The 16,475-nt window shown below is 36.4% G+C and overlaps 2 protein-coding genes across 2 annotated transcripts; both read right to left on the reverse strand.

Annotated features, from left to right (window-relative positions):
* Positions 1-334: 334 nt before the first annotated feature.
* Positions 335-2,186, reverse strand: LOC111893775 (uncharacterized). Its single transcript, XM_023889856.3, has 3 exons — positions 1,837-2,186; positions 765-913; positions 335-644 (listed from the first exon to the last, which is right to left on the reverse strand). The coding sequence occupies exons 1-3, from the start codon at positions 2,020-2,022 to the stop codon at positions 506-508; spliced, it is 474 nt and encodes a 157-aa protein (XP_023745624.1). The 5' UTR covers positions 2,023-2,186; the 3' UTR covers positions 335-505.
* Positions 2,187-4,084: 1,898 nt separating this feature from the next.
* Positions 4,085-6,806, reverse strand: LOC111893757 (BTB/POZ domain-containing protein At3g05675). The gene is made up of 2 exons (XM_023889839.3): positions 6,589-6,806; positions 4,085-5,568 (listed from the first exon to the last, which is right to left on the reverse strand). Exon 2 carries the CDS (start codon positions 5,533-5,535, stop codon positions 4,234-4,236), a length of 1,302 nt encoding a protein of 433 aa, XP_023745607.1. The 5' UTR covers positions 5,536-5,568; positions 6,589-6,806; the 3' UTR covers positions 4,085-4,233.
* Positions 6,807-16,475: the final 9,669 nt, after the last annotated feature.

Here is a 16,475-nt window from a genome sequence, read left to right on the forward strand (position 1 = left end):
CAAGCATAAACATTCACTAAAATATGGATCTATATCCAAATTAAATATTAAAATCGTGGTATAATTTAGTAGCACACACTTACTCAAAAAGACTACAGGGTTGTTTCTATTTGAGGACAGAATGACCTAATGTATTAAAAAATTTAAGCGCCTTTTTCTTCTCAACTTCTTTGAAGTTACAATTGATGAACACTGTGAAAACTGTTTGTCGGAATATAAAGGTTAAAAAGGTCATTTAGTCTCGTATAGACGGTTTATTCAATCTAGAAAAAAAAACAAAAATATTTCAATCTAAAAAAAACAATCTTCTAAGAGGAAAATGGAGTTAAAGGTCTTTCATCCCTGAAACTAAATCTTTGGACTATAATGAATGTAACATTTGATAAAAGCTTGCAATCAAAATTCATCAAGTCAATTGTAAAACAAATGGGTTAATGTTTGAAATGTTACGTGTGCAATTGAAAACAAAGAGGTGTAGCCATTTTTAGAAAGGAGGAAAAAAAATTCACTCTTCAGCATTGATTCCAAATATGCGAACCTTGTGCATGTGTGGAAATTTGGCAAGAACTAACACGAAAACTGCAAGGGTGTTTAAGAGCAGCATTGGGTTCTGGTAGTCTGTTGTGTGAGATGCTATCAAGTACCTGCATGCACATATAATCACCATATACCCCCAATCAAACTAGTGGAAGAAGATTAACATGAAGAAAAAGGAACCTAATAAAAACACAGATTGAAAGGTTAAGAAAATAAAGAAAACTTACAGGACCAAAGGGACAAGAGTAAGAAATTTCCTGTTGCGTGTGAGCTGTTTGCCACTATCAATCTGCTCCCACCATGTCAGCCTGTTGTAGATGCCCTGGTCATCAGCAAAAGGTGTTCCCTTTTTCCAGTGGAAGAAATGGTATGTCATCTGATTGATAAAACACACAAATTAGCAATCATAATATCAGTCCACTCACAAGCATGCATAGGTCAGAAACTTTTTAAAACTACTCTATAGTCTCTCAATAAGTAGTGTGCAAATTATGACAGAAATGCATTAGAAGCTCAATGTTGAAAGCTTGTGGCTGATAACTCCATCAAGAGTATCACAGGCACAAATGGATAACTAAGGAATTTCAACAACATCAAGAACACTGTGTAAGGGTTCATACATTGATACCGGTTTAAAGTCTTTGCTAAGCTTTTGAATTAAGTTACTCTGCCTGACCAGAATACAGGCTGACACATCAACTTGGAAATTCATCTCCACAGTCCATACACAGCATAGATACACAAGTTATTGATGATGTTGATATCATATAGATGTATAAAGATGCTTATACATAAGGAAAAGTTATAACCGATTATAATGTGCATAGTAGTAGGTGTACAATGTCTATCTTTCTCCACAACACACACCTATATATTCTCCACAAGATCATATATCCACCATGAGTTGCAAAGTATGTCAGAAAGAGTTCGAAACACAGGACTAGGACATAGATACTAGCTTAAGAACATCTTGAGGTGAAGTCCAAACCCTAACTAGAAGTCATTGATCATTTGAATTTTGAAGTACCAATACACGAGCTAAAAAACTCGAGAACATGCTCGCTACTATTGCTACTATTAGAAGCACAATATAAGCTCTATTACACCTAAATCCATCTATATATCAACATCAATTGATAAAAACAATCAAAACATTGATAAATCGGATCAGGCAAGCTGAACAGAGGATTCGGACTCTAAACCCTAAATCATGAGCTCATCGACACAAAGCAAATTGGCTCTAACACGATCGTAATCAGGTAATCACGGATGTAAAAGAAGAGAAACAGAAAGAGGTACCACAGCGTGAGAGAGATTGACGATGGTCCAAGCCATGCCAGGAGAACAACCGAAAACGGAGAGAACGGCTAGCCAAGCAAAGAAGAGGATGAGTATGTAGGTGATCCAGACGCCGGGGTACGTGAACCACTCCGTATTCCTGTTGAGATCCGTCGGCGGCGCCGCTTGTACATACAAATTCGCCATCTATAGGGAATTAGGTCAAGTTTTGATACAAAGAATGGTGAAATCGTTGTGACTTGTGGATGCTCCATCGTATGTGTAGTTGTTGACGGTCTGCTCTGCGTGTTGAGGGTGATGGGATGATTGTTCGTTGACGATGCAGATTATTGACAGCATAAATCTAGTAAAACAAAAGGTAACAATTTATTCGGTGCTTTCAAACATGGAGAATGCGCAAGTAAATCTAACATAAATCGATTTCAATTAACAAAATTTACTACCATGACAAAAGCATTTAATAGAAATTACCTATTTCAGAAATAATAATATTTATGTCCAGAATTAAAATATTTTCTTATTAGGTGTGAGATCCATGTATTACATAGGTTTATTTAAAAAAAAAATAAATTTAAAATTTTAACAATTTGAAAATTTTGAATTTATAAGAAAAGTGAAAAAATTTTGAATTATTAAAATTAATGAGGCTTTAATGTATTGAATACATTACATATATAAACTCTTTCTAATAAATATCTTACATATATATAACCTTATATATTAAATGTGAAACTTTAATTTAATAAAATGAAAAATACAATAAAATGACAAGTGGAAAATAGAAAATTTAAAAATTCCAGAAAATGACATGTGTCTAAATGAATGAGAAGAGGACATGTAGCAAAAAACCTTTATTTATTATAGTAGATATATTTGGGACTTAAATTTCGGATTCTCCGTTATGGTCCAGAAAAAAAAATAACTATTTCGAAAGTTCAAGAAAAAAATTCAAAATCCAATAAATAATTTTTAATTTATGAGTAACGGTTTTTACTAATATATATACATAAAACAAATGATAATTAGATAGGATAATATGTTTAGAATAAATATATTCGGTAAATATGATGCTTGATGACAGTGTGAAATATGTGATGGATTTCAATAATAATAAAAATAATTTCTATGAAATATTTCATTTGTACTGATTGTACTTAAACACATTGCGTCTATTGTACTTATCATTTGTTATATTTCAATAAGTTTTTGATGGATTTCAATAATAAAAAAATAATGAATCATTTCTTTGAAATTCTGGAAAAAAAAAATTGATTTTAGACTTATTCTTGAAATTTAGGAAAAATATATATTTATTCGTAATCTGAAATCCGAAATTCTAGTCCGAAATGTTTTTTTTTCTAGAATGTCCAAAATGATTCAATATGGAAAAAGATGTCATTTTTCAAAAACGTAAAAACTTGATCATTTCTATGAAATATTTCATTTGTACTGATTGTAATTAATCCTTGTAAAATTATCGCTTTATATATTGTTCAAGAATTACTGAAAATTACATGTTGTGTCTCTTTTTTTTGCATTTGGACCATTCTCGTGGTGTCTTTTTTTTCATATTTGGTCTCAAGTCAACTTAAAAAGACTATGATCCTTCCTGATTATTTTTCTGTAGTTTTTAAATGGTTATTAATTTATTTATTTTATTGTTACAAAATTAACAAAGGTTGAACCCATTTAAAACTTATGTACAACCATACACCTATATTCACAATAACATGTTCAGAATGTGCACCATGACCATTCTCTGGTTCCTCTTTCTCTCGCAAATTTACTCTGCCTCTCTCTTTCTTCTTCTTCGGTCACCACATTAGGCAAACACCACCACCACCAAATCAAAATTAAACATAAAACAAAAATAAAACTTGGAACTTAAAAAAAATGATGAACCACAAAAACCAAACCAAATGCAAACTTCCCATTTCAAAAAAGTTAACCTCCCTCTATATGGAATGGAATTCATGTTGATAGATTTGTTAGATAGAACAAAAAAACAAGATTCCACCAAAAGAAGAAGACATCCTGAAACTGGACTCCATCGTGTCTATTTCAACTATGCATAAAATGTTTGTGTTTTGAGTTATTAAAATCTGCACCTCTTAAAATGCAAGACTCAACCAATTCGCTTGCTTTATAGTAGATAATAAAAAAAAACTACATATCACTACCATTGAAGCATCTAATTAACAGATCATTTCATGTTTCAAAGTAAATATATATGACAATGGCATCACCATTAATAAGAAACAATCCAGGAACTCGATAAAAAAGGCTTCAATTAGCAACAAGAAATTGCAAACAACTCAACAAGTAAATCTTTCTGTAACCTTTTCAACATATCGATATAAACTTACAACCACAATAGCAACCAGTTTCAGTTTGTGATCACAAGCTCACAGTAGTTTTACTTTTACCAAGTCTATCCAACCCCTCCACCAATCTTCTTTTTGCAGATTTAGTCCTATAACACCAAATCTCAAAAGCTTCACTCAAATCAGGATACCTCACTTGCTCTTGCTCCCCACTCATCCAGTCTGCTAAAATATCAGCCTGATCATTCGATGGAAGTGCTGATAACAATGCCACAATTGCCCCTTCAATGCTTTGACACAAATCATCATCCATCTTGTAAGGAAATCCACTCTCATTATCCCCAATAGAATCAAGAACTGGTTTCATCTTTCTGATATAAGGAAGCCATGTTTTCACTAACTCCACTCTACGTACAGCTGGCATGATCACATTCCCATATCCAACCGCATCTAAAACCTTCCCTGTTAACTCTATAATCTTCAATTTCAAATCCCACATTCCATTTTTCAATATCTTGTCCTCCATAACCCCAATCACTCTATCTGAAAGGTCAATCCATTGGTCAACAAACTCTTTCATGAGGTCCATTTTGGAAAGAATGTTGCAAATCCATCCAAGATCTGAAAGTGACTGCATTACTTTCTTCTCTGTAACTTCATATTCGGTCTCTGAAAGTAAACAAGACAACTCTTTTTCAAATGAAGAAGAAATGTTCATGAGTCCTTTCGTTGACTCTGATTTGACTTCTTCATCTGCTATGACTAAAGGGATCTCTTCATCATCATCGCCTAACATGTACTCCAATTGTTCTTGAGCTGAAGTTTTCAACTCATCGCCAAATGGAGCGGATGGAGAAACAATTGAGGTGGCAAATCGGATAGCAGAAAGGAAAACGTTTTTTGTAGAGGAAAAGTCAACAGGGTCAACTCTAGCTAATACGGGCATTGCTAATGGACCCAGTTTAGGAACTACTTTCAAGATTAATTCTTCTTCTTTATCTTCCCATGGGACAGCTTCTAAATACTGAACACAGCTTTCAATGATTTCGTGACAGTTGAACTCTGTCGCTAATTCAAGAACACCAAGAGCAGAGTGGACAGAATTCCATGATTCTAAAAGAGAATCTTTGGGAAGATAGAGACGTTTCAAGAGGTCAACATGGTGTTCATAGTTGGAATCTAAGCAGTAGATATCAATAGAATCACCACAATTTGGATCAGAAAGTGTATCTGCAAAATATTTGCTTTTATCTTTGAGGATTGATGAATGCAAATGGAACACTTCGGGTCTTCCTTTGGTGTTTCTCAGACGAATGGTGACATCACTTGTGTTTATGTCGTTAAGCCCGAATGAGAATTGTTTCCAACTTTCCATGTGTTGGATACGTAGCTACCAATTTCATGCTTTCTACAATGAAAATCAAAATGCACCCGTTAAAATTTAAGGATTTGTATTGGTAATTGGTATTGAAGTTGAAATCATAATGTAGTTTGCTAACTTTGTAACATAAAAAGGGAAAAGAAATGTAAAGTGCAGATAATTGATTCATATATGAGTTAAGAAAGAGATCATACATAGAAATTTCATATGCAACATGAGCTGACTCAATTGATAATAAAAGAGAAAGCAAATCTCATATATAGCAATGTTATAACTAAGGTAAATTTTTCAATATACAATGCCATTTCATTGGCGTACACATGAAAATACTAGTTGTTCTTCATAGAAATTGTACTTGCAGTTTTGCATAAAAATTAGAATATACTGATCTTCTAATGATGAAGCCAAGACTTTGTAACTTGTGATATAATAAGACTCGTTCAAGCAAATGATCGAACACTTAATGGCAAAATTAATGAATGTTCAAGGAATTGTCAACTTCAACTTCCTCTTGAATAACAAAAATAGAAAGTGGCACAGACTATTTTTAATGTTTTGAACTTGGCTGAAATCCCTGTAACAATTAAAGACTAGTAAAATATTATGAATAAATATAGATTTGAAACCCTTTTTTGGCAATTCAAGCCCCTGGTTTAAGCAATTCAGCAAACACATGGTAGGCAATATAAAATGTTTGTTTAATTATCCCCATCTACTACTTGTTTTTCACTAACATCAAAACAAAGCACATAGCATCTGATTTCAGCATCACATAGCATCAGATTTCAGCATAACATCAAGAACATATGATCTCAGAAAAATGAACATTTCAAACTTTAATCTGATTTCAGAAGAAAAAAAAAACTGACCATCTGCATCAAGAAACGAAAATCTTACTTCGGGAAATAAAAGCCAAAACCAAAACAGCCCTAGTATCTTGAACTCGATTTTCAGAGGAAGAAAAAAATAAACATCTGATAGTCGATTTTCAGGAAGAAAAACATCTTCAACTCGATTTTCAGATGAAAAGAAAAGCAAAACTCTTACCTGCAGAAGCTGGCGGAGGCGGGGCTGGCGAGGCTGCCGGAGGTGGAGGGGGAGCGAGCGGTGGCAGCTTTGCAGAATGGAGGGAGGCGAACGCGATATTGAAGATGGAGGAGAAAGGGGTAGACGGGAGAAGATTTGGGCGTCGAAGGTTTCCGTGTTTTCGTGTTTTTAGGGCATAATTGGTTTTTCTCAGATACGCAAACACATTGAACTTTTAAGAGGTAAATAAAGAATCAAGAGGTATTTTTTAAGAGGCTGTAAGACACTTTTTATCTAAAAATTAAGAGGTTGCTTTTTAATTTTTCAATTAAAAAAGGGCCTATTAAACATGAACTTCGAAAAGGAGAATGCTAAAAAGGTGTTGTGGGATAGAACAAGTACTTTTTACTTGTAATATTCAAAGGTTTATATTCGCATATACAATTATATGATCGACACAAGTTCATTGTTGTAAGCAAGATGTAAACAATCAACACAACTTGAATGAATATGTTGATCACAACCAAGTCAATTTAAGCAATTAAAACGAACTCAGCATATATTTTGATCATGTGATCGAGAAAACCTCATTTTTGGGTAATTTTCGTAAGTGCCTGAAGTAAACTGGATACGAAGGTATGATTTTCGTCATGAAAGTAAACGAAAGCATAAGGAAACAGAATCCAAATAGTCATAAAATGCAAATTTAAACATTGACAAAAACAATCGATATTCGGAAAGCAAGAATTGAATGTTACCTTATTAAAGCTTTGATTCCCCAAACATAGGGAACGGGGAAGATTGTTCGAACATTAAAGCAAGAAGGTAATTTTATGAAATGAGTATCAAAGAATGAAGTTGAATCGAGATGGGTTGAAGATAGATAACCAAATGGATAAGCATAAGTGAGCTATAAATTAGGGTTTCTTGAGATGACAATTGCTTTGTTTTGCAGAAGAGATATACATGTGTCCATGGGAGGAAAACAATACACTAGAAAAGGATAAACACTAAAATGACAAAAATATCCATGCTTTTAAATAGATTACTGGCTAAGAGCATATGCAATGGGCAACGAGAATTAATATTTTGCTGATGTGGCATTTCATAACATCATAAACACCGTTTCCCTCTTGGTGTTATGGCATATCTTGTTGGTGTTATGACATATTAGAACGAAAACATTGATTGGCTGCACGTTTCTTCTCTCTCTATTTTTCTCCTCTTAACCTCCTCATAACATCGTCATAACACCATAAACACCATTTTCCCTTTGGTGTTATAACACAATCTCAACAGGCTCATGCCTAATGCTCTAATACAAGTGTCTTTTTTTTGTCTTTGATTGGAAAATTAAGCATTAAACTTTGAGTTGCCAATAATAACTCAAAGGTAAAACACCCTTCTTTTAATGTAAGATTACCATAGTACCTATTTTATCTATTAAAATAACAATATTATTATTGTAACTTGTATCTGATAGAATAAAAAAAAAAAGGGTTATTTATTCAAGAAAGCAAAAGTAATAATTAATAAAGAAAGTATGGATACATATGAATGAGGGTTGGTTCATTACTTGATGATGTATTGGCCATCCAGGTTGCATGGATATAGTCTTATTTTAGTTCAACTTGGCCCAATTGCATTTGATGTGGGGCCCTTGTTATTTTTGGAAACATTGACACTTACGCATTAATCATATCTTACCTATAAATAATGTTTGTTTTCGATAACAAACATGAACTAGAATCAAGAATTGTGGATTTTATATTATATGGTTGAGTTGCATTAATGTAAAGAAATCCAAATGTGTTCGTAAATGTATGGTGCCTTGTATGTTGAATTATTATAACCTTTTTAATACCATCAAAAAGGACTAACTTAGTTTTTTATTTGATTTCAGATATATGTTTAAATTTCGAGTGATCTTTGAATATATTTGATCATAGCCTGTAAGTAGCCCAAGCCCCAAGACAATCCATTAAAAAACAACTTCGAATACAGTCCACTTTTATCTCTTGGATGGTTGCACTGAAATGTGATTAGAATTGGATATAAGTTCATGTGCGATTAGTGAGATGCTTTTGGTCTAGAATGAAAAATGTATTAATAATGGTCCTATATAGCAATGAGAACCCTAAGGATCTAGAGTTAGGGATGAATATGGATCGGTTTGGGTTGTTTATTTTGTTAAATCCAAACTCAAATTGTATAAGTCAACTTTTTTGGTTTGAAAACCCATATAGGTTTTGATATTGACATGTCTAAGTTAATTTCAAGATAGGATGTTTTTGTTTTTGGAGGCTATTCATTTAAGTATAAATAGGAAGGATGTAAGTTTATGTGCGATTAGTGAGATGCTTTTGGTCTAGAATGGAAAATGTTTTAATAATGGCCGTATCTAACAATGAAAACCCCCAAGGCCTAGAGTTAGAGATGAACATGGATCGGTTTAGGTTGTTTATTTTATTAAATCTAAACTCAAATTGTATAAGTCAGTTTTTTTGTTTGAAAACCCATATTGGTTTTGATATTGACATGTCTAAGTTAATTTCAATAGATGGGATGTCTTTGTTTTTTGAAGCTATTCATTCAAGTATGAATAGGAAGGATATCTTGGAAGCTATTATCTATACGAACTGGTGGTCCGTATGGAATTTCAAAAATAAGTGTGTGTTTGACCAATCGAGACATATACAAGATAGGTTATTTGAAGATATTGTTGTTTTTTCTTTTAATTAGGTGGTCCATCGGAAGCATAAATTCTTTATTCCGTGGAATTTATGGCTTCAGAACCCCATTTTGAACTTTATGATGTAGTAGTTATGTTTCATCTTTAAGTTATTGTTAAGACTTTTTTGTTTTTTATAAAAATTCAGCCATTCCAAAAAGAAAAAAAAAAACGTATAGGTTTGGTTTTTATTTCAGTCAGTTTTTTTAGGTTTTTGGTTTGAGCCTGTGGGTTTCCGGTTCAAACCTACTGAATGTATATTGCTTTATAGTATAAACGATAGTCACAAAGCCAGAATTTTAGAACACGGGATGCTATAATAAACACATTGATATATCATAACATTTATGATTTAACAAATTTCAAAGTAGTGCCTAACAAATTTCAAATTTATGACTTATCTCATATTTAACCAATTTCAGAATAGTGACAAAATCCTCAAATGGAAGCCGATTGGAGGGTAACAATTAACAAGGACCAAGTGTAGTTTGATATCAGAATTGTTAATAACTAATCAAAGAAAGAAAGAAGTGTTACCTTATTGGTTTCAAGTTGAATTCATCAAGAACTCAAGACACGAACAGTCAAGTTTGGATGACATGACAAATGAGTAACACACGCAACATTATTGCGTCCTTCGACACACCTGAAATATTGAAATAATTTGTAATCTCTACCACTTCGCCAATTTGCTTGTTGGCGTCCTCGTGGTATTTTCCAAAGAAAAATGTCTCCTTTAGCATGTTCAAGAACTGTCTTTTGAGATCGAAAAATGGTTGTAGGTGGGATAACCGGTCGAACCAATTTGGTTTCGACGCCATATCTTGTTTGGATGACGTACTCTTCTAGTTTCAGTGCGTCAGCCATGTCTTCTTGCTAGATTTGGTCGCCTTTTGATTCGGGATGACTTTTTTCTGATAAAGTTACTTCCTATTGATCCCTTCTCCCTTTGTCTTGTTTGAAGTTCTCGTTCAGGATCTTCGAATGGTGATGTCATACTCAAAGTGAATTCCATGGGCATTAACTACAATTACAAAAATAAACCAAGCATAAAATTAAACAAAACGTAAAATAAAATTGAATATGGATTCAGCAAAACTCACGTCTTGGTACGTTGGATTTCGTGTAGCAAATATCATGAATTCAGAAAATGAAAAAGAAAACTAAAACCTACTAAATATTTTACACAATTAATAAAAGTGAAAATAGATTAAATTGTTCCCCAACAACGATACCAAAAACTTGATGTGTATTTATATACTAAAAGATGTCAGGTTTTAAATTTATAGATCCTTAGTCTATCATGACAATACATAGATACAACGAACCTGATCGATATAGTATAGTTGTGGCAGATAAGGGTGTCGAACTTTCGGAGAACATGTATGAACTTTCAAAGAACATGTATGACTAGTAACAAATTAAATTAAATGAAACGAAAACGAAAAATTGGGATGGGGGTTTGTTTAAACTTATCTATTAAACTTCACTTTGAGTTATCGAATAAACAAAAGATTGAATGAAAAAAGTAATATTAAAGCACCTCTAATTAGGGATATTAAAGCACCTCTACATGCATATAACACATAGATCTACACATTTTACTTGCATTCTCCCCCAAAAATCATATGAAAACCGAAAACAAGGGGGTATGAACTCACCTATGCTTGATGTTTCGGTTTTTGAAGAAGTGGAAAGAGATGAAGTGATTTTTGGCCCTAGCAAACTCCCTTGAGTAGATCTCGAACTTAAGAAGATTTCTAGGAGTATGATCACCAAAAACTTTGCTTAAAAGAGTGATCTAACATGAGAATGGAGTTATAGAACTTGGATGTGTAAAGACTTACCAAGAAGTGATGATTATCTTGTGAAAACCCTCTTGAAACACAAGGAAAAATTCGAGATTTAATGGAAGGAGTAGGATGATTCTTGAGAGTGTTTTGAGAGAATATGGTGTAGTGTGTGTGTTGTCTTCAGCCGAGAGTAGAAGAAGAGAGGGGGGAGAGAGTGGTGAGGTGACTAGCATGGATGTATGGAGGGTCTTAACATTGATGCATGTTGTATAATATGGAGGTGGCACCTCCAAAGTCAACCCCCCCCCCCCCCTTTTCACTTTTTTTATACATGGGCCGAGATTTTGGGCCAAGGAAAAAGGGTTGAGTAGTTTGGGCCCATTAAATTTAGTTAGGATATTTGGATCCTACACATAAAAATTTTCAGCCCATTGGGCCCTTGGAAGCATTCACTTCCCAAATAGAATATAAGAATAGGCTTACGGCTCACTAAGGTTAATTGGATTAGTTATGGCCCAATAAGGCCCATTAGGGTTAGAATGAATCATTCTAGGTCCCAATGGCCCAAAAATGATTTAGATTTATGAATTGGGTCCAATTAGGGCTTCTAAGTCCAATAAAGTTGAATTGGGTGCTTATTGGTCCATTAGGTCCATTAAGGAAATTCTAATCCGATATGGACTCAAACCGGGATTCTTAGGGTTTTTAGTCTCTTTGTTGAACATGATTGATGAATCTAATGAGCATTGTGTGAGATTTACTTAGAGTATATGATTTACAATAGTTGGATGATTACACAGGAATAGAATTTCCTAGCTAAAATGCTAGTTGTGATATCATCCCCCTGTTAAAGGAAATTTCTTCCCGAAATTCTTTTGAAAACTTGGTTTGTGAAGGGAAGAATAAGTGAGGGTACTTCTGCTTCATCTGGTCTTCACATTCCAACGTGAATTTCGGTCCACGTGTTGCGCTTCATCGAACCTTCACGATCGGGATGCGACTTTGCTTTGTATGCTTCACCTCCCTATCCATAATTTCGACTGGTTCTTCGATGAATAGGAGATTCTCGTTTATCTCAATCTCTTTTAAAGGGAAGACAAGGGTTTCATCTGATAGACACTTTTTCATATTTGAGACATGGAACACTGGGTGTACGTTGCTGAGCTCGATAGGTAGCTGCAGCTTGTAAGCCACTGGACCAATACGGGCAAGAATCTCGAACAGTCCAATGTATCGCGGGTTTAATTTTCCTCTTTTCCCAAATCGAATCATTCCCTTCCATGGAGAAACCTTTAATAGCACGTGATCCCCGACTTGAAATTCTAGTGGCTTTCGCCGCTTGTCAGCATAGCTCTTTTGTCAGTCTCGCGATGCCTGAAGTCGAGCTTTGATTTCGGTTGTCTCATGAATGATTTTGGGTCTTGTAAGAGCACTGACTGGCAATTTCCCTTTTGCTAGTTGAGTGTCACCCACCTCAGCCCAACATAGGGGAGATCTACATTTACGACCATAAATAGCCTCGAAGGGAGCAACCTTGAGGCTCATATGGTAACTGTTGTTATAAGAGAATTCAATTAGAGGCAAGTGGGTATCCCATGACCTGCGGAAATCTATCACGCAAGCTCGGAGCATATCTTCTAGAGTTTGGATGGTGCGCTCACTCTGACCATCTGTCTGTGGGTGGTAGGCGGTGCTCATATCTAGCTATGTCCCCATTGCCTTCTGAAGAGATTTCCAGAATCTTGAAGTAAATATGCTATCTCGATCCGAGATAATAGATACTGGCACTCCATGGAGTCTCACAACCTCCTTGATGTAAATTCGGGTCAGCTTTTCCATCTTGTAGGATTCTTTTATTGGCAGGAAATGAGCGGATTTTGTTAGTTTATCTACAATTACCCATATTGCATCCAATACGCCAGTTGTCTTAGGTTATTTTGTCACGAAGTCCATGGTAATCCTCTCCCATTACCACTAGGGTATCATTGGTTGCTGCAGCAATCCCGAGGGCTTTTGGTATTCTACTTTCACCTTGGCGCAAGTAAGGCACTTGCCCACGAAAGTGGCTATCTCTGCCTTTATATTAGGCCACCAATATTGCTTCTTGATATCCAAATACATTTTGTCTAACCCCGGATGAATAGAATATCACGTCGTGTGGGCTTCATGCATGACTGTCTCTCTAAATCCCCAAATTTTAGGAACCCATATTCTATTCATGAAGTAGTAGGTTCCGTCGTCTTTGACTTCGAGCTCCTTCTCCATTCCTCGTAGCGATTCACTAGCGACATTCTCTGGCTTCAATGCGTCCAATTGGGCTTCCTTGATCTGTGAGGCTAGATGAGACTGGATGGTGATTAACAGGGTCTTCACACGACAACTTGAATACTCCTTTCGGCTCAGGGCATCGGCTACTACGTTAGCCTTGCCCGGGTGGTATTTGATTTCACACTCATAATAATTTAACAGTTCAAACCATCTCCATTGCCTCATGTTTAGTTCCTTTTGATTTAGAATGTTTTGGAGGCTCTTGTGGTCTGTAAAGATGGTGCACTTGGTACCATAGAGGTAGTGCATCCAAATTTTTAGGGCGAAGACCACCGCCACCAGTTCAAGATCATGTGTGGTATAATTTACTTCATGAGTTTTCAGTTGTCTGGATGCATAAGCGATTACCCTCTCTCATTGCATGAAGACACAACCTAATCCTTGATTCGAAGCATCATAGTAAATTATAAAGTCTTCAGTTCCCTCCGGCAAGGATAGCACTGGAGCACTACAGAGGGCTTGCTTCAAAGATTGGAAGGCAATTTCTTGCTTCTCGGTCCAGTTGAAAGGTATGCCTTTCTGAGTCAATGTGGTGAGGGGTTTGGCTATCTTAGAGAAGTTCTGCATGAATCTTGGGTAGTAGCCTGGGAGACCTAAGAATTGGCGAATTTCCGTTAGCATTACCGGAGTTACCCAGCTCTTGATTGCTTTGATCTTGGAGGGGTCCACGTGTATTCCTTCTTGACTGACTACATGGCCCATAAAGTTTACATTATGGAGCCAAAATTCACACTTAGAGAGTTTCGCATACAGCTTTTCAGCCCACAGGATTTCTAAAATCTTTCGGAGGTGTTAGCTATGATCTTCTTCACTTCGAGAGTACACAAGAATATCATCGATGAAAACGATTACGAGTTTATCAAGGAATGGGCGGCAGACTCGATTCATGAGGTCCATAAATGAAGCGGGGGCATTCGTTAGACCGAAGGGCATTATGGCGAATTCGTAATGACCGTAACAAGTTCGGAAAGCATTCTTAGGAATGTCCTCTTCTCGGACTTTGAGTTGATGATAACCAAATCTTAGATCTATCTTAGAAAAGTAACTAGCGCCTTGGAGCTGGTCAAATAGATCATCGATTTGTGGAAGTAGATACCGGTTTTTGATGGTGAGCTTATTTAATTCCTTATATTCGATGCACATCCTAAAGGATCCGCCTTTATGTTTAACGAAAGAACCGGAGATCCCCATGGCGAGAAGCTGGGTCTGATAAATCCTTTATTCAGGAGTTTGCTCAGTTGGCTTGATAATTCTTGCATTTCTGCAGGAGCCAACCTATAGGGTGATTTGACGATTGGAGTGGCTCTAGGCACTAGGTCGATTCGGAATTCGATTTGTTGTTCTGGGGGTATTCCCGGAAGATCTTCTGGAAACACATCTGGGAAATCACACGTTACTAGGATGTCGTGAATGCTCGCTTCCTCTTTGGTTTTATCCACCACGTGCGCAACGAATGCATAGTTCTTCTTTTGTAGACACTTTTGCGCCTTGATACTCGAGATAAGGCAAATGTTTGCGTGGGTTTATCTCCGTAGATTATTAGGGTTTCGTGGTTAGGAAGATGAAGGTGAACGGCCTTCTCGTGACACATAATATCGGCATGATGGGGGCTTAACCAATCCATGTCGATGATCACATCAAAACTCCTAATATTTACATGCATTAAGTTTATTTGGAAGCTGTGATTGTTTAGAGTTAGTGTACACCCCACATAGATATCCTTAGTTGATTTAGTCTTCTCATTAGCCATTTCCACAGTGAAGGCTTCATTATGCTTTTGGGGTTGTTGTTTTAGTAAGTATTTGAACTTATCACTCACAAAACTTCGCTTTGCTCCGCTATCAAATAAGATGCATGCATATGAGTCATTAAGTAGGAACGTACCGGTGACAACGGCTGGGTCCTGCACTGCTTCACCCTGACCCATTGTCAGTACTCTCCCTGCTGTTCCTGTCCCCTGATTGTTCGTGTTGGGGCAGTTTCGCCTAATATGCCCAGTTTTCCCACATCTGTAACAGGTATAGCTAGCTCCAGTATTGGTATTGTTGTTTTTGTTATTGTTGTGGTGTGTCATCTAGTTCTATTGAAGCTGAGTCCTACAATACTTCGTTGTATGGCCTTTCCAATTGCACCTTGTGCAGCTCATCTCTTTGCACTCCCAGTGATGGAAGAAGTTGCATTTGTTACACTTGGGGAGATCTCCCGAGTATTGTTTGGAAGCATTTGGCGTGGATGAGGCTGGAGCATGTGGTGTGGCAGTAGCTTGTGTTGCAGCATGGACAGACACCATTTGTTGCTACTTAGAAAAATCCGAGTTTTGCTTCCCTCTTTTCTTGTTGTTTTTCCCCTTCTTTTTCTGTTATTCCTTCTTAACCCTCACTTCCACTGTCTTGGCACCCTTCTTATTGCTATGATCATACAGTTTCTTGGCCAATATTTTGGCACTATCAAACGTCTTAGGGTTTGTTGCAATGACATTCCCTTGGATAGGTTCAGTCAGTCCGCAGATAAACCTTTCAATCTTTTTCTCTTCTGAGGTGATCATTCCAGGACACAGAAGCGATAGCTCACTAAACCTGGATATGTATGCGTCGGTATTGGGGTTTTGTACCGTGAGGTTCCACAACTCTTGTTCCATCTTCTGAACCTCACATCTAGGACAATATTCTGCCAGCATCATCTCCTTCAGCTCTTCCCAAGGCATCGCGTTCGCCACCGGGAGTGTCATGGCCTCTACGTGGCTATTCCACCAGGAGAGAGCTTGGTCAACGAACGTGCAGGCTGCGAATTTGACCTTACACTCATCCGGACACCCGCAAATTTCAAAAACAGACTCTACTTTCTCGATCCATCTCTTTAGGGCTATGACGCCTCCTGTCCCATTAAAGGTCTGAGGTTTGGCGTTGGTGAAATCCTTGTAGGTGCATGATCATGCGGCTCCGTGGTTTGTGCCTTGATTTGTGCTTCCGGCTCCCTGCCCGTTGCCTTCTCCATTGTTTCCATTGCAAATCTGCACAAGTGTTGTAGTGACCGCAACGGACACTATTTCCTGGAAT

This window comes from Lactuca sativa, chromosome 3 (assembly GCF_002870075.4).
Source record: "Lactuca sativa cultivar Salinas chromosome 3, Lsat_Salinas_v11, whole genome shotgun sequence".
Taxonomy (NCBI): domain Eukaryota; kingdom Viridiplantae; phylum Streptophyta; class Magnoliopsida; order Asterales; family Asteraceae; genus Lactuca; species Lactuca sativa.